The sequence below is a fragment of the Branchiostoma floridae genome, chromosome 1 (genome assembly GCF_000003815.2).
Source record: "Branchiostoma floridae strain S238N-H82 chromosome 1, Bfl_VNyyK, whole genome shotgun sequence".
Lineage (NCBI taxonomy): Eukaryota > Metazoa > Chordata > Leptocardii > Amphioxiformes > Branchiostomatidae > Branchiostoma > Branchiostoma floridae.
Genome location: NC_049979.1, coordinates 23,296,731 through 23,324,140, shown reverse-complemented (window position 1 = coordinate 23,324,140; position 27,410 = coordinate 23,296,731). Strand labels below are relative to the sequence as shown.

Genomic DNA, 27,410 nt, shown 5'->3' with positions numbered 1-27,410 from the left:
TACAGTCGCGCCATTAAGTCACCCCCTACCGGTGGCGTGACCGGCGGTGTTTAGAAGAAGGGGCTAGCGGTTGCGCCTAAACAGAGCCCGTATAGTCAAGAATATCTCGAGAAGGAAGTATCCGAAAATTTTGCGGTTTGCACCTTTCGATTCCTTACAGAGCCCAACTCAACTGCGACGTACTATTTTGTGCTCGACCTACTTTTGTTTGTCCATAAATACTGTGTTCTGCGACCTTATTTCAATTACCCGCCAATATGGCCGTCAGAGGATTCAAATTACCTAGTCCGATTTGATTAAAAGCCTACATAGTTACTCTAATGAGGCTACCGGTAGATACGGTTCTGTTGTTTTTCCTACCTTTCAGCTCGCTAGAAATGCACATGTCACGCGCAGATTTGCATAATAGAGAGATGCCTTTACCTTGGTTTGAAATGTACAGTCTGTTGTCTTTCACGGGTTGGATTTGACGGAGCCGACTTCATCAGGTCTTCTTTACTACCTCTTGGTCTGCAAGAAGTCCTGAGCAGTCTTCCACAGGGACCTTTGCTGTTACAGGGGAGTTCTGGCTGCAGGCACGGAGACATCCAGAGAGGTCAGGATTGACGCCAGACGCCATTTATCTGCTCGCAGTGACGCCGTTGTAATTGTACAAACACCGCGATAACTCGATAGTCTTCGTAGAAATCGTGTCACTAATATTCCCCGTGAGTTCGGCAACGTGTAAGACAAACGTACCGCCCTTGTTGTCCCCTATTAAAATAGCATTTATGCAGAAACATGTTCAAACTCAAAGCTAAGACTCATCTTTCTGCTTGCCGTATTATGTAAACGAAGCGATTTAAATAATTATTGAGGAATTGTTATCCAGCTATTCTCTCGCTCTCTCGTCCAGTTTAGATCATCACGTGGTATCCTGATGACGAGACTTAGTATACTGTAAATGCAGACATGTTCGCGGTGGATAAATGTTTTTTCTATTATGGTATTAGACTGCAGTCTATGGTGTTACCGCGAAATCAAAGCCACCGCGAAAAGTCATGAAATTTCCCCGCCACAGCGAAATTAAATCCCCGCGAACTTAAATGCATTTACTTTATTAGGATAACACTTGCAGTCTAGGAAGGCGGCGGCCGTTTTGGACTTATATCTTTACCTTGAATCTTTACCTTGAACCACAGCCAGTCGATACCCTTGCGGGTAATAAGGCTGTCCTAGTTGTGGCGGTAGTAGCATCAGTAAGAGAAGTGGTACTCATGTCTGTCTGGGTGCAGTCCCCATTCCTGCCCCAGTCTTGTCTTGAACTCTTTCACTGACTTGCTATTCACTGTGCTCTGTGAGAGTTTATTCCATGCTGGGGTAACTCGTGTGGGAAAGAAGTGTGCCCTCGGGCCCGTAGCTTTTTGGATTTGATACTTATACTGGTGCCCTCGTGTGTTTGATGCCAAGCTTGGTGTAAACATGGCTCTCCCGCATAGGTTGCAGTGGTTATTCACTCTAACTGTGTCAAGCCCGTGTGTAATCTTAAACAGCTGGATTATGTCAGATCTCTGTCTTCTGAAGTGTAACGTGGGTAACTCCAGCGCTTTTAGCCTTTCTGGATACGTGAGATGGGATATACTTTTCACCAGTTTTGTGGCTCGTCTTTGCACTCTTTCCACTGTGTCTCTGTCTCTCTTGGTCTTGGGGGACCATATTGTTGTTGCATATTCTAGGTGCGGTCGCACTAGGCTCTTGTACAGAAGTAAAAAGGATTCTCTTTCAATATGTGCAAAGGTGTGCTTGATCAGACCAAGAACTCTGTTCGCCTTGTTCGCTTGCACTTGCACATGTTTGCTGAACTTCAGATTTTTGTCAATAGTGACCCCTAAGTCCTTTTCTTCGTCTGTACTCTCCAGCATGTGCTTAGTTCCATCTACTTTGTTCATTGTGTACTTGTGCTGGGGATTGGCCTTCCCTAGATGCATAACCTTGCATTTGTCGGGATGAAATCGCATCTGCATCTTTACGGACCACTCTTGTAGGCTGTTCAAGTCTGCCTGCAGGCAAGATGTGTGCGCACTTTGTTCGCATTTTTGGGTAGCAGCATAGATTTTTGTATCATCCGCGAACAACGAGACAAAGTTTTGGATCTTTTCCGGGATGTCTGATACAAAAATCGTAAAAAGAAGCGGTCCTAGGACCGAGCCCTGAGGCACTCCACTTATAACCGGTTTCCAAGAAGAGGCACTTCCGTTCACCACAACCTGCTGCCTCCGTTGTGTCAGAAAGTTACGGATCCATTGCAGAAGGCTACCGCCGATTCCGAAGGATTCTACCCGCCTCAAAAGCCTCTCGTGTGGCACTGTGTCAAAGGCCTTGGCGTAATCTAAAAAGATTACGTCAACTGGCAGGCCATGACTTAGGGCCTCTGTCCAGACATCCATTGCTTCCAGTAGGTTGGTTATAGTGGATTTCCCATGTGTGAACCCGTGCTGCTGCTCGCATGTGAGATCATTGTTCCGTATGTGGGTGATCAATTCGTTAACTATAATCCTCTCTAGCATCTTGCATGGCACGGAAGTCAGAGACACCGGCCTATAATTCGCGGGGTCTGACTTATCTCCCTTCTTGTAGATGGGGGTTATACTGGCCTCTCTCCACTCGTCTGGGAGTTCGCCGTCATTGATGCTTTTTTGGAAGATTTGGGTTAAGGGGCCAACAATCTCGTCTGTTAGCTCTTTGAGCACTCTAGGGTGTACGCCATCTTTGCCTGGAGATTTGTCAACTCTGAGTGACTGTAGCTGCTCAAGCACCATCTCTTCTGTGATGTTAATTGTGTCAAGAGCCGTGGTTGACTGGATCCTCGGGAATGTCGGGATCCTCTCGTGATCCTCTTGTGTAAACGTCCTAAAGTATTGGTTGTTCAGTATCTCTGCTTTCTCGCTGTTGATGGCAGTAAAGTTCCCATGTGCATCCTTCAGATCTCCCACCTGTGTTCTAGTCTTTCGGCGACTGTTGACGTAGTTCCAGAAGGCTTTGTTATTGTATCTGGCTTCTGCGGCAAGTTTCCTCTCAAATGATTTGCGTGCCTTCCTAGACGCATGTGTGGCCGCATTTCTAGCTCGTTTGTACGCTGTCCAGTCGCTGATGTCTTTAGTATTCAAATATCTTATCCAGGCGTGGTGCTTTTTCTTTAGCTTGCGGAATGCTTCCTCATCCATCCAAGATGGTTTGAGTTTCTTTTTAGAGATGTCAATTGTCTTTGTTGGGACGTGTTTCTGGGCTGCTTCCGTAATTTTCTGCCGGAATAAGGCGTAAGCTTCTTGGGTCGACTTACCCTCGAGCAGGTTTTCCCAGTTGAGCTTCAAGTCCTCTCTCATCATTTCGTAGTTACCTCTGTCAAATCTCCAAGTTGTCTTCTTGTTCTCCTTGACTGGTGTGCTGAAGACAAACTTGAACTCAATTCTAACATGGTCGCTTGCGCCTAGTGGTTCCGCATGTGTAATCTGCTCTATCATCCCCTCCTCATTACTGAGGACTAAGTCGTCAAGTGTGGGGGTTTGGTCGCTACGGTACCTTGTAGGTCCTGTGACATGCTGGTAAAGGTAGGTGTCGCGCATGCATTCAATAAATCTAGTTGCAGGGTTGTCAGTATTATCAGCATGTGTGGCCCGTAAGTGTGGTGATGGGGTCCAAGTTATGTTAGGGTGATTAAAATCTCCTGTGATCAGCACATGTGAGTCTTGCGCAATTTAACGTCTCGTGAAGAGCCAGGTCTCTGGTAGTTGCAAGAGCTGGTGTTCCTGACCTATATAGGGTTCCAATTAGTATGGACGTGTCATTTCTTCCTTGTATTGATACCCAGGTGCAGTCTACAAATTCTGTCGGCGGGATCGCCTGCTTTGCCTTATACACTGCTTTGATGTATACACATGTGCCTCTAGTGTTTGGAGATTCTAAGTCACTGGTGAACAGATCATAGCCCTGTATTTGCATAACTTGTCGATCGGGTAGAGATCCTTGCTTAGGTTTAATTTCGGTCAGACATATAACATCGTACTGTTTTTCTGTAATGATTGCACAAAGTTCGTCATATACTTGCTCATGATTGAATTGTCTGTGTTGGTGTACAATACGCTCAAATCGTGGTAATTAAGCTGGTCTAATTTGCCTCTACAATCTGTCCCCTTCTTATTATCCACTTCCTGTCTGGATTTCTTTCTCTTGTTTCTTTCAGTTGCTCTCTCAAGTTTTTTGATTCTTCAAGTTGTTTCTTGGTTAAATCTGGGCGGATGTAGACCTGGCTGTAGACCTCGTGTGCGCTTTCTCTCAATTCCCTGGCCAGTGCCAGTACTTGTTTCTTTTCACTTAGATTAGCCATGGTTATATAAACAATGTATATCTATGCAAGTCCTTGATCTATCTTGGTTTACTCCGTTTTAAAAATCTGGGAACCGTCAGTACGATTTGCTTGGCTGTAGCACAAGTCAGAGGTTCAAATTTCCCGCCTGGTGGGCAATTCATGTGCGCATGCTGCGTAACCTTTGACCTACATCGGCATGGTTTAGGAGAAGCGTTGGGCAAACGTCGGCCGAAGTGTTTGTCGTTTTCATGTTACACTAACTTGAGATAACAACGTTTCAAAGATTCGTAAAGGTACACTTTGTTAGCGAAGTCTATTATGTGAAACTTTCGGTCGTGTTCCAATCGCGACGGCGTAGATGTTTATGGGTTAACGTTGTTTACGCGCACGTTTTGCCAGTGCCCCCCTCCCCAATTACTTTGTTGTATGCCCCAGACGCTAGACGTAAACTTTGCTTTATACCTTTATTACTTAGTTAAAACTCGAAAGTCAACTATTGACTTATGAGAAATTTTAGATGAAATTTTTGGTTTCTAGCTGGTAATAGCACTGGCCCTGTATTTTGGGGGCGACTTGCATGTTGAAGCTCAGACCCAAGTTCAGAAGTTCGTTCGAAAAAAAAAATTGTGTATCCTATCCTGGTGTATTTTGCCAGCCAGTAGGTACCCAGTATGAGTAATGAGGCTGTTTGCATAAATTAGTCTTCTTGTAAATTTCGATTTTTTGTACACCTTCAAGACAAGGGTTTCAACAGGTAACTTGATAATATTGGACTGCAATTTGTGTTCGCTTGAATGCTACAGTACAAACTTTTGTTGCCATTGTCTAACATCTAACATTATTGCTGGACGTCTCTAGGTGATGACAAGTGGATAGACTGATCAGCCAACTTCATCAGGGGCTTCCAGGAAACATTTCATGAGAAGAGAAGTAAAGTGGTTGACTACACACCATGAGTGCACGTGGGAGGAAGGGGGCTGCCATCACTGTGGAGCAGATACAGGGAGACAGGCTTACTCAGGTACAGATACTTAATAATACTTTAAATTAGTTTAATAAATTAATCCTTGATTTCTATCTATATCTACAGTATATAGCCGGTCTAACCGCCCTTCTGCGTAACACTCCAGTCCAGCTTTGCAGGCATGCGGCGCAGCTGCTGGTTATATTACACTGAACGACCTGGTCATACCTAACTAATTTGTTAACCGTAGCAACTTAAGTGCTCAGTATTCAACAACATCTACTAGAATGAGATGCTGTGACAGTGTGAGCTACTATGTATCTCCCAACAATTATGATTATGGACCTATGCAGTGGACAATTAATTACACAATGTTAAGCCAGAAATGCCAGGATTGAACCTGTGACTTCTTGCTGTTGTGTCCATTAACGACAACTTGATGTTGCTATTGCCATTCGAGTTGCTGACATACTAGTATTAAGTCTGTTTGAACAACACTTTCACGGGGTTAAAGGCCCGTAACCTTAAAAACTTAAAGAAATCATTATTCCTCAAGGCTTGTACAATGAACTAAGCTCTAGCATCCATGTTACAGCTCTCATGTTCTTTATATATATTATATAGCAAAGACAACTATTCAGTGGTTAAGCTGTTTCTCTTCCTCTTATACAACAATGGACCAAACTGATTTCTTCTCCTGTATTTACAGTTTGCCAACAAGTTATGGGCACCACATCGCACCGGTCCAACTCCAACATTTGACCCACAGGTATGGGAGCTTCCTTCCATAGCATTACCAAAATAACCTCCTTGTGTCTATTCAGATGGAATGTAGAGAAATGAACTAGCTCTGAGTTTGAGTCTGCATGCTTAGGAGACATCATCGTAATCTTTGTATATTTGTACAAAATCTGTTTAGATTTATCATAGATATTAGATTTCAATCGGGGATCTCTGAATCAAATTTTGTTGGAAGTATTGACCAACAGACATTATTTCATTGGTCACAGAAAAGGGACTACAATCTGCTGTCACAAAAGAATGATCTGAAAATATCCTAATCCTTTAATTGCTTTTTCCCTGTATAGGTTGTTGAAGATATCTACAAGAAGGATCTACTTGGTACCAAGTATGTTCTATTTCTAAATTGTTACAGTTGTTTATTAAATTGACTGCTGAGCTTTGTTATCCAGAATGTAGTTGATCTTTTTTAGTGAATGAAATTCACAATTTTTGGTTCATGTACTAACACTTATTTTAATCATTTAAGTATATGATGTAGTGATTTTGGTAAAACATGTACTTGATAACACATCAAATGTGTTCCCCACCACACACAGGTTTGCCATCAGGAGGGTCATGCTTCTAGAGTTCAGTCAGTACCTGGAAAACTTCCTGTGGCCAAACTACAACCCAGACAAGGCCACACATGCGCACATGATGTCTGTAGCTGTCATGGTCAATGAAAAATTCAGGGAGAAGGTGCCAGCATGGGAGGTCAGTTTTACAACCTCGCTTTGTACAGAGCTCAAAATTCATTTTGGTGCACGTAACATAAAAATGTTAAAGGTAGTGTGCACAGCATCATAATATAAAGTAGAATGTCTATAAAATGTGAAGGGAGAACATTCTTGTCCTGAATTGCAGGCAGAACCTGGAAGTTGGAAAGAGTCACACAGTCAGTCAAGGGCTGCATGTGTAGTACCAAAACCTCTGATGTACACAAGATCTAAAGCTAAATTAAAAAATTTTTTCTGACTTTTGGATGTCCAAATTAGCCTGTGTCATGTATACTGCAATAGTGCCTTAACATAATATTACAAAACCGCACAGTCATATGCATGCAATTTTGCATGTACAAAGTGCTTATGCACCCAATAGTTGGAGCCAAGTTCTATACATTTTTTTTACAAATTTTGAGCATGCTCTGATGTAGATTGAGGTGTTGGTCTCTTTTTTTTCAGCCCTTTGTGAAGAAGCCTGACCACTTCCCAATGTTCTTCCGGCGAGTGATGTCCGCCAGCCTGCAGGAGGAAGGCATTACTCTGAGAGAACAGACGGTCCTGCTGGTGTTCCTCATCCACTGCTTCAACAGTCTGGTCAGTTCTACTTCAGTCATTCTTTGGTACCGTAAAGCCTGAAATGTTAGTGGTGTCATTTTCACAGTTTTTGTGGTGACCTGTCCATTGTGAATGCAAGACAGAGCAAATGTGTTTCCATTGTGTTACTTCTGTACTACTACTACTACTACTGCTACTACTACTACTACTGTATTACTACTACTGTATTACTACATGTACTATAGTAGTATATGTATATAATCACTGCAAAGTTTACATTAACAGAATTAACTGTCTTGAGATAATGATTTGTAAAGCAGAATTTCAGTGTTTTATTTGTTTTCCAGTACCTTATTTAAGACGTGTCCAGGAAAAATGATAAAGAACCTCATAACTATCTCCTACAGAGTAGCCAATGTTGTCATATAAGTGCTTCCCTTTTGCAGACATCATTAGTGGTAGTCCCATAACGGCTCGAAATGCTGGGTGCATGTGCACCCAGGTGCACCCAAAATTGGAGCTGTGCACCCAATTATTTTCTGTGGGTGCACAGGGTGCACCCAAATATTTTCTTACGTTTATGTATGTAAAGATATCAAAGTATACTAGTATATATCATATTCTTGACATGATGAGATCTAAGTGTTAGCAAGATAATAAAAATGCCTGTCATGGTACTTGTTTAAGAATTTGATAGCGTGTAACTAAATTCTATTATTTGGTTTTTACTTTACTTTATTTAAGTGGTGCACCAAAAAATTTTTTGGTGCACCCAATTTTTTAATCCCAAAAATGAATTTCGAGCACTGCCTAAGTACTAAGTACTAAGAGGTTAACAATTCTACCATTGTTTTTAGGAGGTGGACTTGGTGAGGGGACAAGTACAGCGACTGGTCTCCCTTCCCATGTGGATGAATCTTCTTCCAGTAAGCAATAACTTTGTGCATCATTGCAGTGTGAAAAGATGCTGTAAATCTTAAAATAGTCATAGTGGTTTTATCTTCAATTTCTTTCCAGTGAACTCTCCTCTGCAATTTTTAAAGTATACTATACTACAGAAGTAAAAACTCCCTTTTGCATCTATTGCAAAAATAACTGAATTGGCAAGAACTGTCTGAACTGTTATGTTTAAGTGATTTTGGTGCAATGTAGTGTGTTAATGTTGTATTATGTAACATGTTTGTCTTATGACTCCAGGAAGACTAGTGATGCATTGTCTGAATTGTACTCACTAATGGAGATCTTTTGAATATACAATAAACAATAAACAAAGCGAACAATTGGTTGATTGATTATCAAGCCCCTATTGACAATATTGACATGTATTCACAAATTATTTTAATTTCAGGCTCGTTTACAGCAAGAACTGAAGGCTACACCAAAGTTGAAAAAGTTCTGGAATGTGTTGAAAAAGGCTGACTCTCGATTGAATCCACCTGCTCTGGAGAGGTATTTCCATTGTTATAGTTTTTCTATTGAGCCATGTTTGAAGCCTCACAGTTGAGCTCCTGATTCTAATTAGTGGGTAATTGGGGAATGCCAGTTCAATCCTGATTAAGGCTACACTCGTCTTTTGAAACACAGGTAAAATGTAAAAATAAACCCTGCACTGAAACAGTAAGGGTCTGAACTTACTAACTGACCTACTGTAATTCACTTCATCTTCTCAGTACCAAACTTTCACGGTCTGAGAGAGAATTTAACTTGTTCTTGGAACGAAATGTTCACAGTGGTAGGAGGTGTGCGTAAAAAAAAGTGATTTATTTGTTAACGGTAGTAACAAGTTCAGAATACAGTCATCACCGTGAAAACCGTGAACATAAAATTACATTTTAAAAAATCAGGAATTACAGTATGTTATCTTGAAACAGTCTTGGTTTCAAGAAAATAGTCCACCATCATCTTAAATCTAACAGTTCCAAGTACTTAAACGTGCACTGTCCTGTGCTCTGGTTTCTGCTGTCCTAAGACTCAGTCCAGTGTCTTACTTGTGTCTTCTTACATATTTGTTTCAGATCTGTATATGACAGACAATTTCTGTATCACCTCATGAAGAAATTCTTTGGTACTTTGGACAACATTCCTGCCACAGGTACTGTTTGCAATGATGGGTCTAGATCTTGTGTAGGTACTGTAAATTCATTTACTTTTGTGGTGGTTTTATTGCATTGTGGGAGAGAAAGGAGGTTTTCACACTTGAAACTATTCTGTAGTACATTAGTCATACAAGGAAGGCATATGAGCAGTGTCGTGAATTAACATTAGAGGGGACCACCTCAACAATGCAAATATGAAACCACTGCAAAAGTTGCATAATTTTAAAACAGTACAAAGCTTGGTATAGATCTGTGTCTGCAATGTATATAGCTGGTATAATGGCACTTTGGCATAACATGCTAGATTTGATGGTATGAGTTGCAGCAAAAATTAAACGACCCGTCATATCTTTTGCACACCTGACTGCAAATGTTGTTTAAAGCTATCTAGTAACAATGCTCCTACTGTACTTGGTAGCAATTAGTTCCACTCTGTGATAGTTGTAGGAAAGTACAAATTTTTGAACACATCAATCCTTGGTTGAAAACTTTTTTTCTTGAAGGCATAACTATTTCTTGTTCTTTTCTGAGCTGATATTAGATACTCAGTAGATGAAACATCTGCCATGCAAAGGTTGGATAAGGTTGACGTCTGTGAGAGTCCAGTATGTCTTACTTGTGCCTGTAATGTGTGTGTTGTTCCTATTTCTTTACAGGACCAGTGGAAATGGATAAAGTCCACTACTGTGAGAGGTTCCTGGAGCTGATGATTGACCTTGAGGTATGTGCAAAGGTTCCAATTTGTGACAACATCAAGGCACTTATGCCTGCTGTCAGGACCTTTGCAAAGGGCTGGAAATTCATTCTTCAGAATAAGTGCTATCATGCACATAACATAAAAATTTAGATGCACAGAAAAAAATGGTGCATAATGTAAGATAGTTAAAAGAAAAATATCAACAAAATATTGCTAACCTTACTCTATAGCAAACATTGAAATTATAGACAGGTAATACATGAAATGTTTACCATTATATGACACTTGAATCTCAAAACAAACTGTAAATCAGTATGCAATAGCACCTTTCGGTATGTAACCTTAGACATAATATGTACCCAGCCCTGTTGTGTAAAACATCTATTGTTTAAGGTTTTGTAAAATGTTCTAACTTGTTGAGGGTGTTACGCGAAAAAAACACACGAGTGAATCCCTGTACATTGGAGCCATTACCACTGCATTGGCTTGACTGCATTGTGATCTCCTCCTCCCCACAGGCGCTGCTGCCCACAAGGCGCTGGTTCAACACCCTGATGGACGACTCTCACCTGGTGGTCAAGTGTCGGCTGTCCAAACTGACCAAAAAGGAGGAAGGCAGGCTCTTTAACCAGGTAAGGACCATTTCCCTTTCTAATGGTCTTAAAGGATGAAAACTGTACCAGACAGACTATCTGTACATTGTTGTTGTGTCTGGCCACTATCTACAAGCTCTGCTGTGGCATACAGCTCTGCTGATTCAAATGTAATATAGCATCTGTATTTTTAGAATGCACACATACCTCACATACCTGTAGCTGCAAATCTTGAAGTATTCACAGTGGTTGTATTTTGCGATTCATGCAGAAACCTCTCCTCTGCAAATTCCTTGCACTGACAATATGCATTTCCCATATACTACTACAGTACTTTCTAATTGTTTGCATCATCACAAACCTCATTTTACCTTCTTTAGTTCTTTAGCCTACAGGAAAATGAATGAATGAATCTATACCTATAAGCTTAATATGATGTTATTGAATGAAAACCGACTATGTAGTAGAGCATACCTGTAGTATGTATCTTCAGACTTCTTATGCATTTCCTTCTTAAATGTGATCTCTCTGTTCTGTCAGCTGCTGGACAGACTGAAGTTCTATGCTGGTTTTGAGATCAATGACCAGACAGGGGAAGCCTTGACAGACCACAACATGACAGACCTGCACTACAACAGGATCACTTCACTACAGGTTAGGTCTGGACAGTGTTAGAAATTACAGGATATGGAGTTTTCTACTTTTGCTAGATGGTAATATACATATAGGAAACACATAGGGATCATAATTGTTTATCTATTGAGGATTACCACATTTGTGGTAAGATTGATACAACAGGTGACCATCACATCTTCAAAATGTAAACTCGGACACCAGATGGTAAGGTTTGTACCACTCACAGTGAGTCACACTGGGATGGTGGGATGTTTAACATGTCCTTGGTGTGGCTTTCCTCCAGCGTAAGACCAACTTGCCATCCCCTTTTGTTACTTTTTGTACCATCCCTAGGAAGGTTATGTTTCCAGGTGTGTCTGTCTGCTTTTCTGTTTATGGACAGCATAACTTGGCACCACAGTGGATCTTCTGGTTTCAGTATTTCATGTTATTTATAAGTCATTTAAATTTGTTTGGTATTGTAAAATATTTTTATGTCTTTCAGAGGGCAGTATTCAAACACTTTGAAGAGCTTCAGAAGTTTGCCTTTGCAAATGTAGCCAGTATAGACACCAGGGAGGCCCTTCAGTCACACTTCAGCACAATGAGGTATGTAGAAAGTGATGCTGTGCCGTCTTGGTAGAGTTAACAAAAAGATGTTTTTGTCATTGATGTGGTTATTTTAGTTTGACTCAAAGCTACACTTTGAATTGCAGCATGAATTATCACACGGGTGGCCATTGTCTGCAACATTTGCAGTCTTTCTGAATGCAAGTCCTTATCAGGAAGACTTGTGACAGTAAATCTTTAAATGTTCACGGTGGTTTTATTTTGCTGGTGACCTCTCCACGGTGAATTCATGCCACCACAAATATGCATTTTTGTTGTGTTGCTGATGTGCTACAGAATTGTTTCAACTGTGAACTAACAACATAGCAAAATCTCCTTTCCTAAAAATAGATGAGCTTACTGTATATTGTTGCCTTTCCTAGTGCCAGGAAGTTGCATGAAGTGTGTGCATACTTGAACCTGCTGCCACATCCTGAGGGAGATGGAGAGAGTTCACCTTACAGCACCAACCTTCTACTGGAACTGTTGGTAAGGAACTGTAGCCACTTTGACTCTTGCAGGTCAAAACGTGATGAATTCAGTAAAAAAAGAAGAAACACATGATAGTATGATACTGTGCAGATTTGAGGCATTTCTTTTCATATGTATGAAAATCATGGTACGCTTCCTGTTTGTATTCAGGTATCACGCCATGAGTGATGAATTCAGTAAAAAAAGAAGAAACACATGATAGTATGATACTGTGCAGATTTGAGGCATTTCTTTTCATATGTATGAAAATCATGGTACGCTTCCTGTTTGTATTCAGGTATCACGCCATGAGCGGAGACTGTCACAGCTGGAGGCCCTAAATGAGATGCCGCTTTATCCCACTGAAGAGATTCTGTGGGATGAGAATATCGTTCCAACGGAGTATTTCTCTGGTGAAGGTAAGAGTAACTTTGTTCACCAAATGGACATATCAGCTATCATCCTTTTAGCAACCTGTACACTCATAATACTGTCACCAAACATTACAGTCCCAAATTAAAAGAACAATGAATTCAAATAGATCTACTAATGCAGCAACAGTAATGTCGGAGGTATAAACACTTCAGATAATATCCATAATCCAGGATGTATTATGTGTATTGTCTGTTGATGACATATGATTATAAGGTAGATGTTAGATATATGTACGTTGGCAAATGTATTGTAACTGCTTAGGAGCTATATGTATATTTACCACCTAGCATTAAAAAGTATTCAAATCCACACCAAACAGAGATAATTCCTTCTGCTTTTCCCCCAGGTTGCCTGGCCCTGCCCAAACTCAACCTGCAGTTCCTCACTCTCCATGACTATCTGCTGAGGAACTTCAACCTCTTCAGACTGGAGTCCACATGTGAGATTTCCCTTCTTTCTTTCTTTGTTTTGCATACCAGTTAAATGAGAATTAGGGGTAACATATGTAGTAGATACAAGCTGTGTAGACCAAGGTTTGATCCACTCACACCAGGATGGATCCTTTACTCTAAGCAAAAAGTGCAGTGGGATCTTGAATGTGCTAAAGATGTGGCTCTCCTCAAACAGACGACCTGTCGCTTTACATCTCATCTAAGACTCAGAGGATGTCCCTAAACAATGCTTTGAGCTGAGTTGTGATTAAGGGGTTAAGTGCTTTTCCAATGGGCATAACATTAGGGGCCTGCTAGTGATTTGGACCAAGCCGCATTCTAACTAATCTAAGTCAACCACCTTGCCTTCTGTAGACCTTCTTGCAACCAATGATATTAATCTGTAACATTAGTTGAGCATCTTGTTTCCATACATTATAACAATGCACTTCCCAGTAACATGTGAAACTGTGTAATGGTACATTTTAAATTGTCATTTTGCTGTTTCCCCAGATGAAATCAGACAAGACATAGAAGATGCGGTTGGCAGAATGAAGCCTTGGTAGGCACTTCTTGGTATTGTTTTTTATAAAGCACTTGTATGGTAATTTACGTTTGTGTGATACAACATTTAATATCATTCCTGTAGTAATAGACCAATCCAGACTGTCCATCACAATTGATATCAGTTCCATAATCATCAGTTCGGTCAATGAGAAAGGATCCATGACTGTCAAATATTTGCATTTTATGTTTATACTTTACATTTCTGCCTTTTGATGGGGGTTGGTGGGGTCATAGGATCGATTACTCTATCTGGTAGCCATAAATGAGCAGAAAAAGGGATAAAAGTATACAGCTTAAGTTACACAGGGCCATGTTCCTATTATGTTACTACCAGGAATCCAGTTTTTCAGTGTTATTGCATGTATTACAGACGATTTCATTATTACCCATTTTTTTATACGTTATTCAGGAAAGCAGAGGATGGAAGTGTGTATTTTGGGGGGTGGGCCCGGATGGCTCAGCCAGTGGTGGCCTTTGCTGTTGTTGAGGTAGGTTTTTACAAGTCACAACCAACATGAATATATATGGGGGGCAATGTATCCCTAGTTTAAACACCTCCAAAGACTCAATACAATCCTACAAATCTTGTATTTAGTTATTGATAGATTTACCACTACCATACATATGATATATCAAGAGTTTATGATAGAAAATGGTTAATAACACTCATCTTGACCAAGTGAGCTGCTAGTTAGATACATCAGAAAGGCTTACCTCTATTATGTGCAGTAAACACATGGAAGTATTGAGTTTATATTAACATTGAAAGTTCATCTGTGTTGGTAGCTAACTTGGTACAGTGCAGTGCTAGATTTTGTTCAAACTCAAAAAATTGAGCATGTTGAGGTATCTTCCTCTCAAATTATGTTACATCTAATCTTTATTACACGCTGCCCTTCTCACCTGTGTAGGTGTCCAAGCCCCATGTAGGGAAGAACCACCCCTCCAGGGTCAGGGCAGACGTGACCGTGAACCTGAACCTGAGGCAGCACATCAAGCAGGAGTGGGAGTGTAAGTTGTCATATGATTCTAGTGGTGGTTTATTCTCTTGGTCATCCACTGCAGACTTTCTGCCAGTGGAGGTCTCTGTCTTGAGTCACTGCAAGTCAACGCATGTGTCTCATCAATATTAGGCACTTGTCACTTAAGTCAGTGCAGCTGATTTTGTAATTTGGTAACTTCATGCAACATGATATGAATCAACACACTTTATTTGTTGTCCTTCTCTTCATTCATGGTTGTTTCCTGAAAATAGTTGTAGATTTGTGTACATGATAGAAGATTGATCAAATTGGTATAATATAAGGAGCTCTATATTGGTCAGTGATTGAACTGACTGCTGTAAGTCCTAGCAGTAATATACAAAATGGAATGCTGAGACATGTCAGGCTTAGTCAGTGACCGGAAGTAATCTGAAGTTCAACATGCATGGATTCCTTGTGAAACATCTGACCTTTCACAAGATCTATCCATTACTTGAGTAGCTTCTATATAATGGTGTATGTTATTACCTGGATGTCTGACCATAATTTTCTCATTCATGACCAGCTCTGCGGAAGCATGACGTTTGTTTCCTGGTGTCTGTGCGCCCCACCCTGCCCATCGGTACCAGGTATAGTCACGACCAGCCGTTCGTACCACAGGTGGGCCTGACCTGTGTCAGGGGGTGCGAGATCGAGGGCATGCTGGACGAAAAGGGCAGGGTCATTGAGGAGGGTAAGGGTTATAAGTTATGTTTTGGTCTGTGTGCATGTTTCTTTGTTTGAATATTGCTGAGTGACTGGATGTGAGGCAGAAGATTGTGTAACTGAAGATTGGAAAAACATTCAGGAAAATTTGTTTGGCCCTGGTCCAAAATTGCATCCCCAGAATAGGAAAGTTTGCTTGACCAGGGTTCAAGTTTGCATTGGAAGGATAATGTTCCGCAGAATTAGGAGGAAATTCAAAGTAATAAGAAAACAAGGAATTAAGTAAGTTATGGTTTTGATTCAACTAGTCTGCTTATTTTCCTCATCATCTGACTGTATTACTAGAACATTGCTTCATTGAGTGTATACTAATAACCGTATCTGTTACCTTTAGGTCCTGATCCAAAGCCAAACATGCCAGGAGAAAACAGAACATTCCGAGTGTGGCTGGACCCAAATCAGTACCAAGGGGACATGGCAAGGACAATGGACGGTGCAGAGGTGTGTTGAGGAACCAGAATTGCCTTTGTTGTTGTTTACAATACCAAACTTCATCATTATCATCTGACACACAGGAATAACTGTTAGAGCACTTTAAGCTCCAATGCAACTTGCCATACATAGAAAAAATCTATCTATAAGGTCCTTTCAGACACTTACTTAGCTATTTCAGTAGCAAGGTACTGTATGTTTTTTCCCTTTTGATATATGTATATTAGTTACCAACTAAATGGAACCAGTAGCTCAACCATGAGGCTGCTACCAGTTGAGCTTCAGGGGCATTCCTATATAGACAAAACATTCTTGACCATACATGTAGTTTCGCATTTGATCAAGTTCACATGCTGTCCCAATGTGCAGAAGTTAAGTGAATATAGATCTGTTTTCTTGGTCTTGTGAACATTTATGGTTCTTTAACCATGAAAACTATAGCAAATATGATTTACTTTACACTCTTTTAACAGGATGTGTATGAAACCTTCAACATCATTATGAGAAGAAAACCCAAGGAGAACAACTTCAAGGTATTATCAACTTTTCGTTTTCATTCAAGATCATGAAGGCACATCTTTGGAAGTACAGTGAATCAAATCTAATCAAATCAATCTTTTATTAAAATCAACCTTGCAGACAAAGTCTGAATTGTGTTGACAAACCAATTAATTGGCTGTCAGTACTTAATTGAATGTTAAGTTGTATCAATATGTAATAAGGCTAAAATAGCATTGTATAAAACAGAGGAACATTATAAAATTGTACAAGTCAATGTACAAATCGTATCAGGAATGGCATAACAATGTGGGAATGAAATTAGTGCAATTATTTGTTAATTGTTGAACAGTGCTACAAAATGAAGGATTGCTGAGATTCTGTAAAAGTACCATTTAACATCAGTGTGTTTGATTTAGAATTCCTACAAAAAGTTGAACTATTAATATTGTGTGAGTAGATGTATTGTCTTACATCTCGCACATTTCTCCACAGGCTGTTCTGGAGACCATTCGTGACCTGATGAACACAGAGTGTGTGGTGCCAGACTGGCTACATGATGTCCTGTTGGGATATGGAGACCCCAGCTCTGCACATTACACAAAGTAAACAAAACTGTTTCTTCTGTATTGCTACTCTAGTTTCAAACTGCAACATTTGATGGCTACATTTAGTAATTGTGTATACATTTTATTTTAAATGACTGAATGATTTTGTTTGATTTATGTATATACATTATCTATTGTGATTTACCATATTTGTGGAAGGGTTGACATAATTGTGGACTGTAACCTTTTCAAGATGTCAACCTAGAAAGAAAACTGTATGGTTCGCTACTCTCACACTGTTATGGGCCTCTACTCTTTTCGATAAGTACAATGTCCTTGAGGTGTGGCTGTCCTCATACACAAGTCCCTATCTGAAGCTTTGTACTAATTTTCTCTTGAGTACCTTTCCTAAGGGCACAGAACCTTCCAATGGCCTAGTCTAGAAGCCTGCTAGTGATTTGAACCCCAAACCTTTAGATACCAAGTCAACAATGTTAACCACAAGACCACCTCGCCACTGTTCATTCCTGGCTAATATAACCATTTGTGACTTTTCCCTCCAGGATGGATAACCAGATAGCAGAGTTGGACTTCTGCGACACCTTTCTCAGCATAGATCACCTGAAGACCTGTTTCCCTGAGTACCAGGTCAAGGTCACCACTGAGGACCCCTCAAAACAACTGCCCCCTTTCAAAGTGGCCTTCCCAGAAGTGGCAGCCAAGAAGAGGAAGAGAGAAGATGACAGTGGGGAGGCAGTGTCCACAGATGGGGAGAGTAGACACATTGTTGTGGAGCCATACACCATTCCTAACAGGGGGCCGTATCCATACAACCAGCCAAAAAAGTAAGTCAGACACTCTTTTATTTATTTATTTATTTATTTCTGTTTTCTTTAACCAGGGTATGCTCCGATCAGTGGCTGACACTGTTTTTCATGGAGGCCCTGGATACATAAACAAATAACAATACATACAATACAATATTTACATAATTACAAAAACAAAACCTCTTTATGTATGTCTTACAACATTAAGTTATCCTGAGACTGAAACAAAGGAAGCAAAGGAATTTACCATCTTTTCTATTTTATTTTTTACCCATACATGATCTTTGACAATGTTGTTCACTGTCTGATTTGAATTGTTAAGGTATGTTGAAGTACCGACTGAGCTAATACCAGCTCAGAAAACAACAAGAAATAGTTATGTCTTCAAAAATTTGTATTTTTCCAGAACTATCAAATAGAGGAGTTTGTTGTCACCAAGCACAGTAGGGGCATCTTTGCTGGATAGTTTTAAAGTTTTACACTTGAATGTACACTGTATTCCATAAAAAGTGACACCTGCAATGTTTATTTGTTTTTGTAGGAACACAGTCCCATTCACCAGTACCCAGGTTGAGGCTATTAGAGCTGGGATGCAGCCAGGCCTGACTATGGTAAGGCTATACAAACATAAGTGTCACTGCAAGAACATGGCTATTGTATATGTTCAAACCTTATCCATACATTGCTTACAAAAGCTCTGTTTTGTTCCCTCCATTAAGATGGAGGTGTTGTTTTTGGACTGTTTGTTTATTTGTCTTGGTGTGTGTTCAAGTTTGTTCTTTCTTGCCTTGGTGCAAGTTTGCTCCAAGGTTGAGTCGTAACTGGAGACTGGTAGGAAGCTACAATTCTTTGCAGGCTGGCAGGAAGTGAATGTTGTCATTTTTTAAAAAGTTCACAAACCTCTATATATTTCACAATCTTTGATTCCTTGTTTTTGTTTATGTTTGTGTTGTTTACCTTGATGCTTGTGTTAACAGGTGGTAGGACCCCCTGGTACTGGTAAGACAGATGTGGCAGTGCAGATCATCTCCAACATCTACCACAACTTCCCAGAACAAAGGACTCTCATTGTCACACATTCCAACCAGGTAGCCTTTCTTCCTGTAACAACTTTGTCATGTCATGGATTATTGACATCTTTAAGTTACCAGGTTTTGCTGACATTCTAGTTAAAAGTTTTTTGTGCTCCTATTCACTGAAATGACTTTTGAGCCCTGCTAAACTTTTACCTGTTGTATGTTCCATAAATGCTGTAGGCCTTAAACCAGCTGTTTGAGAAGATCATGGCCCTGGACATTGATGAGAGACATCTGCTCCGTCTGGGTCATGGTGAGGAGGCTCTGGAGACAGAGAAGGACTTCAGCAGGTGAGGGTCAACTCCATCAGGACTTAGCTGGGAACAGACACTTCTGGACAAGAACAGGAGTTTGAAGATTTTGTGCTTCCCTTCATGAATTATTTAGCTTAGAGTCTTTCGAATGTCTTGTAGACACTTCTGAACAAGAGCAAGAGTTCAATCATCACATCATATCAGTAACTGTCTGTTATGTCTGATAAATGACTAGTTATAACACCTCTGAACACTACTTTCTGTCAGTTCTGGAATGACACCATCTTCTCACTTGGTTCCTGTCATTCTACTGACAGTGTATTTAAAGATCTAAGAATGCACAAGAACAGCAACATCCCAATACACCAAAAACAAAACCTCTGTACACAGGTAAATATAAAGATTGGTATTGATTTTGTCCTACATTCTATAATTCAGGAAGACTTGGTCCAGGATGGGGTATTGAGGGAGTTTGTTATTTTTGTTTTCCCTCAGGTATGGCCGAGTGAACTTTGTGCTGGCGAGAAGACTGGAGCTGCTGAAGGAGGTAGCACGGTTACAGGAGAGCCTGGGGGTCCCTGGGGACGTGGCCTACACCTGTGAGACAGCAGGTCACTTCTACCTGTATCAGGTCAGCACAGTGTAGGCTTCATGATTAATACTAGTCAAAGACTTGTCAATGATTTTGGAAAATCATATCCAGTTGCTTGAGTAACTGCTTTTGGGCAATACTAGTCAAACCTCAATGAAAGACATTTACATGATCCATACAGCAAACAGGTCACTACCAACAAAATTTGTCAGTGAGTTTGTACTCTGTAACAACAGATTAGGGAGCTCTGGGTAGCTCCACCCCAGATCTAGAATGCTAATATCATGATGTATCTACCACAGGTACTGGCCAGGTGGGAGGAGTATCTCAGCAAGGTCAAGAGGCCAGGACTGAGTATCCAGGTCATCAAGGAACACTTCCCCTTTGAGAAATATTTTGCCAATGCTCCTCAGGTATGAAGTGCTCACATTGATATTTGAATTTTGTCCATTTACTGTCTTTTTTTGAAACCCGAATCATTATATGCAGTGGTTTTACATTTGCGTTGATGACCACTCCACCCCAAATTTATGAAGCATGTGGATTGCTATTGTAGGTCACCGCAGAATTGTTTCAGCAGCTTTAAACACCGGAAGCTAGTGGCAGCAATATTTTTTTATGGAAAAAATTATGCCATAACACAAATATGTAGTATTTTGTATTTAACTTGTATTTAATTAGAAATATTTTAAGCAGTAGAAATGAAATGAATCTTGCTTTGTCTTTCTATTCATTTTCCAGCCAATATTCAAAGGAAAGTCATATGATGAAGATATGGACATTGCAGAGGTACTAAGTGTTTCCCTGTCACTTTTTAAATCAAGACTTTGATTTACTTTATTCCATTCAATTTTGCCATTCTTACTCTCCATGTCCAAATATTGACTAATAAGGTTGTTTCTATCTGTCAGGGATGCTTCAGACATATTAAGAAGATGTTTAAGGAGCTGGAGGTGAGTTTATTGTCATTTGCTTGTTTTGTTACTGTCAAAAAAAGTTGTTTGATTGTTTGTGAGTCAGATGAAATTTATTCACCCCGGATATTTTGCCTTTTCCACGATTGTAAGTCAGTCCGAACTGCACAAGAAAAGCACCCAGGGGACCAATAAAATCTGGTGTACCTAGACAGGTAGTCGCTCTAGACATGATTCTTAATGCTTCTGTCTGTGAAAAATAATCACATAGGGACCACCACAAAGGGTCACAATGGCTAGGTCGTCCTTAAGTCAAGTTGGTCAGTTGTACAGATTTGACTGTACATGATTTTGTCTTTCATTATTACAAGCAATGAAATGTTGCAGATTCATAGAGATATTGCAACATTCTATACAGTTTCCAAATGTCATGACTTTTGTTCATTTGTAGTAAATTGTACAGACCCTTTTGTTGCCTAGTGGCACATAGGGCAGCAAGTTTCCTGGCTGTTTCATTAGCAGGGTATATTTTTACAGGGAGGGGCTGCTAGTTCTTCCACTGTACATGTAATATGCTCAAGGCACCTTCTCAAAAGCGGGACACTTATTTTACCTCCCTTCCAAAGGAGGGGTGCAGCTCCAACCGACATGCTCTTCCCTAGATTGAGGTTTCTCCAACTACTTGGAACCAAAAGCACAACTGTCAGGCTGCTACCAGTTCAGCTACAGGGACATCCCTGAAATGTAATGACAGAAGCCATCAGCGAACTTGGCTTAAGCACATCTCATACTCATTCCAGGAGTTCCGTGCCTTTGAGCTGCTGCGCAGTGGGCTGGACAGGTCCAAGTACCTGCTGGTGAAGGAAGCCAAGGTCATAGCCATGACCTGCACTCATGCTGCCCTCAAGAGACATGACCTTGTGGAGGTTGGCTTCAAGGTGAGTCACATGTCCAACAGCTATATCAAGACTTCATCATCAGCCTACCTACATAGGTGGCCAGCCCAGGAACTGGCCCTTTGCTCACCTCCGTTTGGTACCTTGGTGTTGCAGGGTTTAGGGCTTTAGACTCTACCTTTTAGATCAAGTCCTTTGTCCTTCATGATCTGGTTTTTCCTCTACTTTGGCTCTGGGGTTGGAAAACTCCTGATTGAAGACTTTGTAAACCAATTTTTTCATTTTCATCTACATAAAATGAGTAGGGTTAAGATCTCAATTAGTACCATGTTATTCAAAATAGTTATATTTTGGCGTTTTATACTGTTACAATATATATCATGGATAGCATAATATCATATCATGGATGAGGAAAATACCTTCATCGTGGTTGCATCTAAGTACATGTACTTTGCTATTCATTTAGAAGTTTGCACTAGATGTAAATATGTCATCACAAATTTAATTCATTGTTTGCTCTTGCAGTATGACAACATCCTGATGGAAGAAGCTGCACAGATCCTGGAGATTGAGACCTTCATTCCACTGCTACTGCAGGTAGGGGTTCATTCTGGATACCTTACTTTTTGCTATATAGCACCAGTCATTAGTTTAGCTGCCAGGCTGTCAGTTTGAAATAAATTGAAAACATACATTTGCCAAAGTCAAAATAGCTGTTCATAGTTACAATGTTTTAGGTAACACAGAGTCTGTACAAACCAGTGTGTACTTGACCTGCAAACAGTTGAGTTGAAAACACAAACCTGTGGCCATACACCTCCTACTGTTGCCTGATTTTGCAGAATCCAGAAGATGGCTTCAGCAGGTTGAAGAGGTGGATTATGATAGGAGACCACCACCAGCTGCCTCCAGTCATCAAGAACATGGCCTTCCAGAAGTTCTCCAACATGGAACAGTCTCTCTTCACAAGGTACTCCTACTGTACAACAGTAGCGGAATTATTTGATGTCCAAATACAATAGCTGTCAGTTAGAAAATTGCTGTATGTCGTATAGTTTTAGCCAATTCTTTGATTAGAGGCCCTACCCAAAAGTGTTGAAACCTCTGCCCAGTTTAGCAGAGCCTCCCCAAGATATATTGTTCAAGCGTGTACGTGCGCCAGGATATGCATATGACAGTGCCACCAGTCAAATTCATAGAATTGATACATGCAAAGATGAGGCTTCAGATATGTTGTTCTGTGCAATTTCTTTCAGTCTGGAAGAACAGTATGAACAAAATTATATGTCTGCTTTTATGCCCCCTGTACAGGTTTATCAGACTTGGTGTTCCTCCTGTTGATCTAGATGCACAGGGCAGAGCAAGACCAAGGTAAAAATTCTTTTTAAAAACTGTGCAGACAGACAGTCTGTATGTCCTGTTGAAGTGATAGGTTACAACAGTTTTTCAGGAAACAAAGTGTTCTTCCACAGATTCCTGAATATGATGTGTTCTGATTGTTTTCAGTGAATATGGGTTGGTTTTCTCTCATGCAATTGAAGTCCATGTAGGAGGATTGGATTTAGTTTTGAATTTTGAAATATCGTAGCAAATCAATGCCCAAATATGCATTCTTCCTCATTGAAATCTGTTATTGTTAACATGTTGTACTGTGTGCGAGTGCTGATGTGCATGTCTCCTCCCCAGCATCTGTAACCTGTACAACTGGCGGTACAAGAAGCTAGGCAACCTGCCCCATGTACAACACTGGGAGGAGTACAGGCTGGCCAACCCTGGCTTCTGCTTCGATTTCCAACTCATCAATGTGGAGGACTTCAATGGAGTGGGAGAATCTGAACCTAACCCTTACTTCTATCAGGTACAGTTGCTAACTGTATTGTTGCATACCTATACAGTGATGCATGGTACCAAGGAGGTTAAAATAAGAGTGATTTTTAACCTCCTTGATGGTACTAAGAATTGACTGCCAGTATCTAAGATGATAGGAAGAAAGCACTTTGCTCTACTTCTCCCATTCCCAAATAAATAAGGTCAGTGACCTGGACTAGAAAGCTATCACATGGTTACTGGTAACAGATGCCCTGTGGTGTTCAATTATATTATGTTGCAAGTAGTTTGACATGGGCCAGTTACCATATTCATGAATGTGTTTAAGAACAAGACCATACCATACCCACCTAGCAAATATCATCCATCAATGACTTATCAGGTCATGCTGTATGCAGACAGACAAATAGACAGACAGACAAATGATACTGAAAATATAACCTTCCTTGTGGAGGTAATAAATAGAGCAGGTAGTTTTTTTTTAAGGTTAGACAATAAGAAAGTAAATGCTATTTTACAGTGCTAGTATTTGCTTGCTAATGTTAACTTTCTAGTTCAGATTCACCTTTGTCAGTTAATTAGAAATGTAAACTAGTCCTTAGTTTGATTTTACAGTATTGGATGAAGCTCCTCATAATAATATGGCTCAAAAACCTGAACAGTACTGATGAAATCTGTGCCACAGAACCTTGCAGAAGCTGAGTATGTTGTGGGCATCTTCATGTACATGAGGCTGCTGGGATACCCTGCGGAGAAGATCAGCATCCTGACCACTTACAACGGGCAGAAACATCTGATCCGTGATGTCATCAACCAGAGGTGTGGAGACAATGCTCTCATCGGCAGGCCCAGCAAGGTCAGGAGTCTTCTGTAGGATAGTGTGAGCCTAGGCCTTGAAAAAAATGTTGTGTTTCCGGTTGCCAAACCGACCCTAGCAACAAGCTGAGACCCTATGATGTCCCTATCCTTTTCTTTTGTGGACTGCTGGCAAGATATATAAAATTTCTCTCTGACATTGGAGTAATGAACCAAAACAGAAGAATTCTAAGAAGTCTGACAAATTTTCATTCAATACCCTCATTACCCTGTTAACAGGTTATTAAGGCTTGATTAAGGCAGTTGATGTAAAAATGTGTAGTAAAAATTGCAATTCTCTGTCCAGTTCATCAATATAGTTGTGTTTGTACCAAGTATATCTTTAGAATTACAATATGATGTTAAAACACCAGTGTCCTGAAGCATGTCATTTTTACATAGTTAAACTGTATTTGTTTGATAACTTTGGCTGAGATCTAGAGAGAGAGAGACAGAGAATCCCTACCTACTGTCCCTGATTTTTTCAGGCCCTTAACCAGAATCACAACTTTTTATTTCCTAGGCTGTAGGCATTTTATTTGCAATTGAGGAATGCAATGTCCTTCTTGTTGGTCACACATTGTTCATGTAATTAACTAGTGTGTAAGTAATGAACAGGTATGCTGTTGGTATTGACACTAACTGTGATGGCGCTCCACAGATCACTACAGTAGATCGCTTCCAGGGTCAGCAGAATGACTACATCCTTCTGTCCCTTGTGCGCACCAAGGCTGTCGGACATCTCAGGTAACATATTTATAATCCTTACTCTAACTATTGACAAATAACAAGGATGTACATGTACTATAATCTTGAGGTGTTGGTCGTGGTTTCATTTTCAAGACACTGAGTATACGTTTCTAAAGGATCTGTACAATTATACAGAATAATTGCTTCAAACATGAAATTATGTGCCTGAAACAAATTTACAATATAAAATGTATGAAATGGTGATGAATTTACAGTATAATGTATGGAATGTTGTTGAACAATAACTATGTCTTATTGTTACCTTAGGGATGTGCGACGTCTGGTAGTGGCCATGTCTCGTGCCAGACTGGGCTTGTATGTGGTGGCAAGGGTCTCACTGTTCCAGAACTGCTATGAGCTCACACCTGCCTTCAACCTGGTACGCACTTGTCTGTAGTAAAGGCTTTGGTCTTCATGTTTTTTAAAAACTGTACAGGTAATGATAATTATGGTACTTAACATGAAAGCTTCAAGTTTGGTATAGTGTTGTTCATGTTGCAATCTTGCACAATGTTGATATGAGAAATTGTACCATATGAGACAATATGTATAAACTGAAAGGCCTCACTGAAAATATTTGTCAGAGATATGATGTCCCGTTTATCTCCATGCCACAGTTGATGGAAAGGCCACTGAAGCTGCAGTTGGCACCTAATGAAACACACCCTACATTGCGCAAGGTAGGTACTGTACACTTGTCTGCAGTATTGTGGGATTGGTTAGCAATGGTTATTCAAAGATTGAATGACTGCAAGTAAATGGTACGTCCCATTTGTTGTGTATTATTTGCTTTTGTTTCTGAGATGTCTGGTCAGTAATGACTTCATACAAGTTGATTTTGCACACATCTACTTGTACAAAATGTAAAACTTGATTTCCATCATGACATATGCTTGCTACTATTTTTCAGAATGGGGACCCAACCTATGATACCCCTGTTGCTATCCAGGACATGCCCCACATGGCACAGTTTGTGTATGACATGTACAACAGGCAGGTGCACCACATGCAGGAGGCCATGAGGGTAAGGACAAAACTCTTGTTCTCCTCTTACAACTTTCAAAACATATGGTAAAAGGTTGTTGCATTGTACAAACCAAGCATGCTGGTAGACTGATGCTTAGATGTTTGTTTTCCTTAGCCATTTTTATCACATCTCATGGTAACATATTACCAAATGTATTTATTGTTTTGTTCCGCATCTTCGTCTTCTCCAAACAGATAAGGCCAATGTCCTGTCAGTACGGACACTGGTTAAGTAGCAGATACCTGTAGTGTTCAGTTACATAATGTAGCAAGTGGCAGGGCAGAGCTGGTCACCATATAAATGTATGTGTTTGAGTAAGAGTAAACAGAGCAGTCACACGTATTGTGGTTTGTTTGGGTAGACCATGTGATTTGAAGGTAAACATTATGTATTTGTTTGCACATGTTCTTTGGATCAATAAATCTTTAGTCTGTGATATATCATAATGTCTGTGCATCATCATAGGCAGAGCAGAGGATGCAGAGAAGGTTCCGAGAACTGAGACCCCCTGTTAAGCCTAAACCATCACTGAAGCCAGCTGCAGTGGAGGAGAAAGAGGAGAAGATAGAGGAGGAACGGGAACATGTGAAGATGCCTGAACACCCAGGCAGGGACAGTGATAGTGAGGGGGAGCAGGAGGAGGATGGGCAGGACAAAAAGAAGGGGGGTGAGACCACAGGGGATGGGACAGAGGGGGATAGTAGCAAAACAGATGTGGGAGACAAAAAGAGTGAAGAAGACAAAGACAAAAAGAACTAATATTGGACTTTAAGTCAAGTGGGAACTACTTACTTTTATATGTTTTATTGTTAAGTCTACACTGCTTTGATCATGGAAGGGTACAAATTGTTGGTCTGTGCTTTGAATAGTCTTGTACTGAACCAATGTATTGCATACATTACTTGGACCAGGGGTCAATTTAGTGTATCTTCTGGAATAGACTTACAAGAAATAGGCATGAAGCCTGCATTGTGTGAAGGTAGAAACTTTGACCTTAATAGTGAAGCATCTAAGTTCTGTAATGGATATCATGAATGGTAATGTCACCATACAAGTCAGTATGTTGATGCAGAAATAAACATGCAAGTCACACAGCTGTAAGATATGCTTAAACTGTCATATACTGATGTCATTCCAATGAATGATTGCATGCTTCTTTCCATACTGTTTTACAGAATAAAGGTCTGCCAGAGCTACATGTACAACTGTATTCTGTGTTTCAGTTTAGTTTGTTTTATGGAAACTCAGCACAAAAAGTTTGGAATATTAACTTTGGTTAATCA

The 27,410-nt window shown here is 40.3% G+C and overlaps 1 protein-coding gene across 2 annotated transcripts; it reads left to right on the top strand.

Annotated features, from left to right (window-relative positions):
- The first annotated feature begins 420 nt into the window (after positions 1–420).
- Positions 421–27,410, top strand: LOC118415926 (RNA helicase aquarius-like). Of its 2 annotated transcripts, none has more exons than XM_035820891.1 (42): positions 421–595; positions 5,204–5,366; positions 6,019–6,078; positions 6,398–6,438; positions 6,650–6,806; positions 7,274–7,408; positions 8,227–8,295; positions 8,718–8,818; positions 9,385–9,461; positions 10,122–10,186; positions 10,681–10,794; positions 11,296–11,409; positions 11,876–11,979; positions 12,363–12,468; positions 12,749–12,869; positions 13,232–13,324; positions 13,830–13,878; positions 14,293–14,371; positions 14,795–14,894; positions 15,432–15,599; positions 15,966–16,072; positions 16,537–16,596; positions 17,057–17,166; positions 17,673–17,954; positions 18,478–18,547; positions 18,914–19,024; positions 19,193–19,302; positions 19,762–19,897; positions 20,161–20,271; positions 20,600–20,647; positions 20,770–20,811; positions 21,573–21,710; positions 22,194–22,265; positions 22,511–22,638; positions 22,980–23,039; positions 23,355–23,526; positions 24,181–24,351; positions 25,012–25,097; positions 25,368–25,479; positions 25,718–25,780; positions 26,011–26,124; positions 26,593–27,410. In XM_035820891.1, exons 2-42 carry the CDS (start codon positions 5,298–5,300, stop codon positions 26,884–26,886), a joined length of 4,419 nt encoding a protein of 1,472 aa, XP_035676784.1. In that variant the 5' UTR covers positions 421–595; positions 5,204–5,297; the 3' UTR covers positions 26,887–27,410. The 2 variants fall into 2 exon arrangements, with proteins under 2 accessions (XP_035676784.1, XP_035676777.1); XM_035820884.1 differs by lacking the exon at positions 421–595 and adding an exon at positions 4,485–4,638.

Coding starts and splice junctions, on each gene's coding strand:
- LOC118415926 (XM_035820891.1), top strand. CDS start 5,298: ATGAGTGCACGTGGGAGGAAGGGGGCTGCCATCACTGTGGAGCAGATA. Junction 15,600..15,965: donor GGGCAGGGTCATTGAGGAGG/GTAAGGGTTATA, acceptor TGTTACCTTTAG/GTCCTGATCCAAAGCCAAAC. Junction 16,073..16,536: donor GGACAATGGACGGTGCAGAG/GTGTGTTGAGGA, acceptor CTCTTTTAACAG/GATGTGTATGAAACCTTCAA.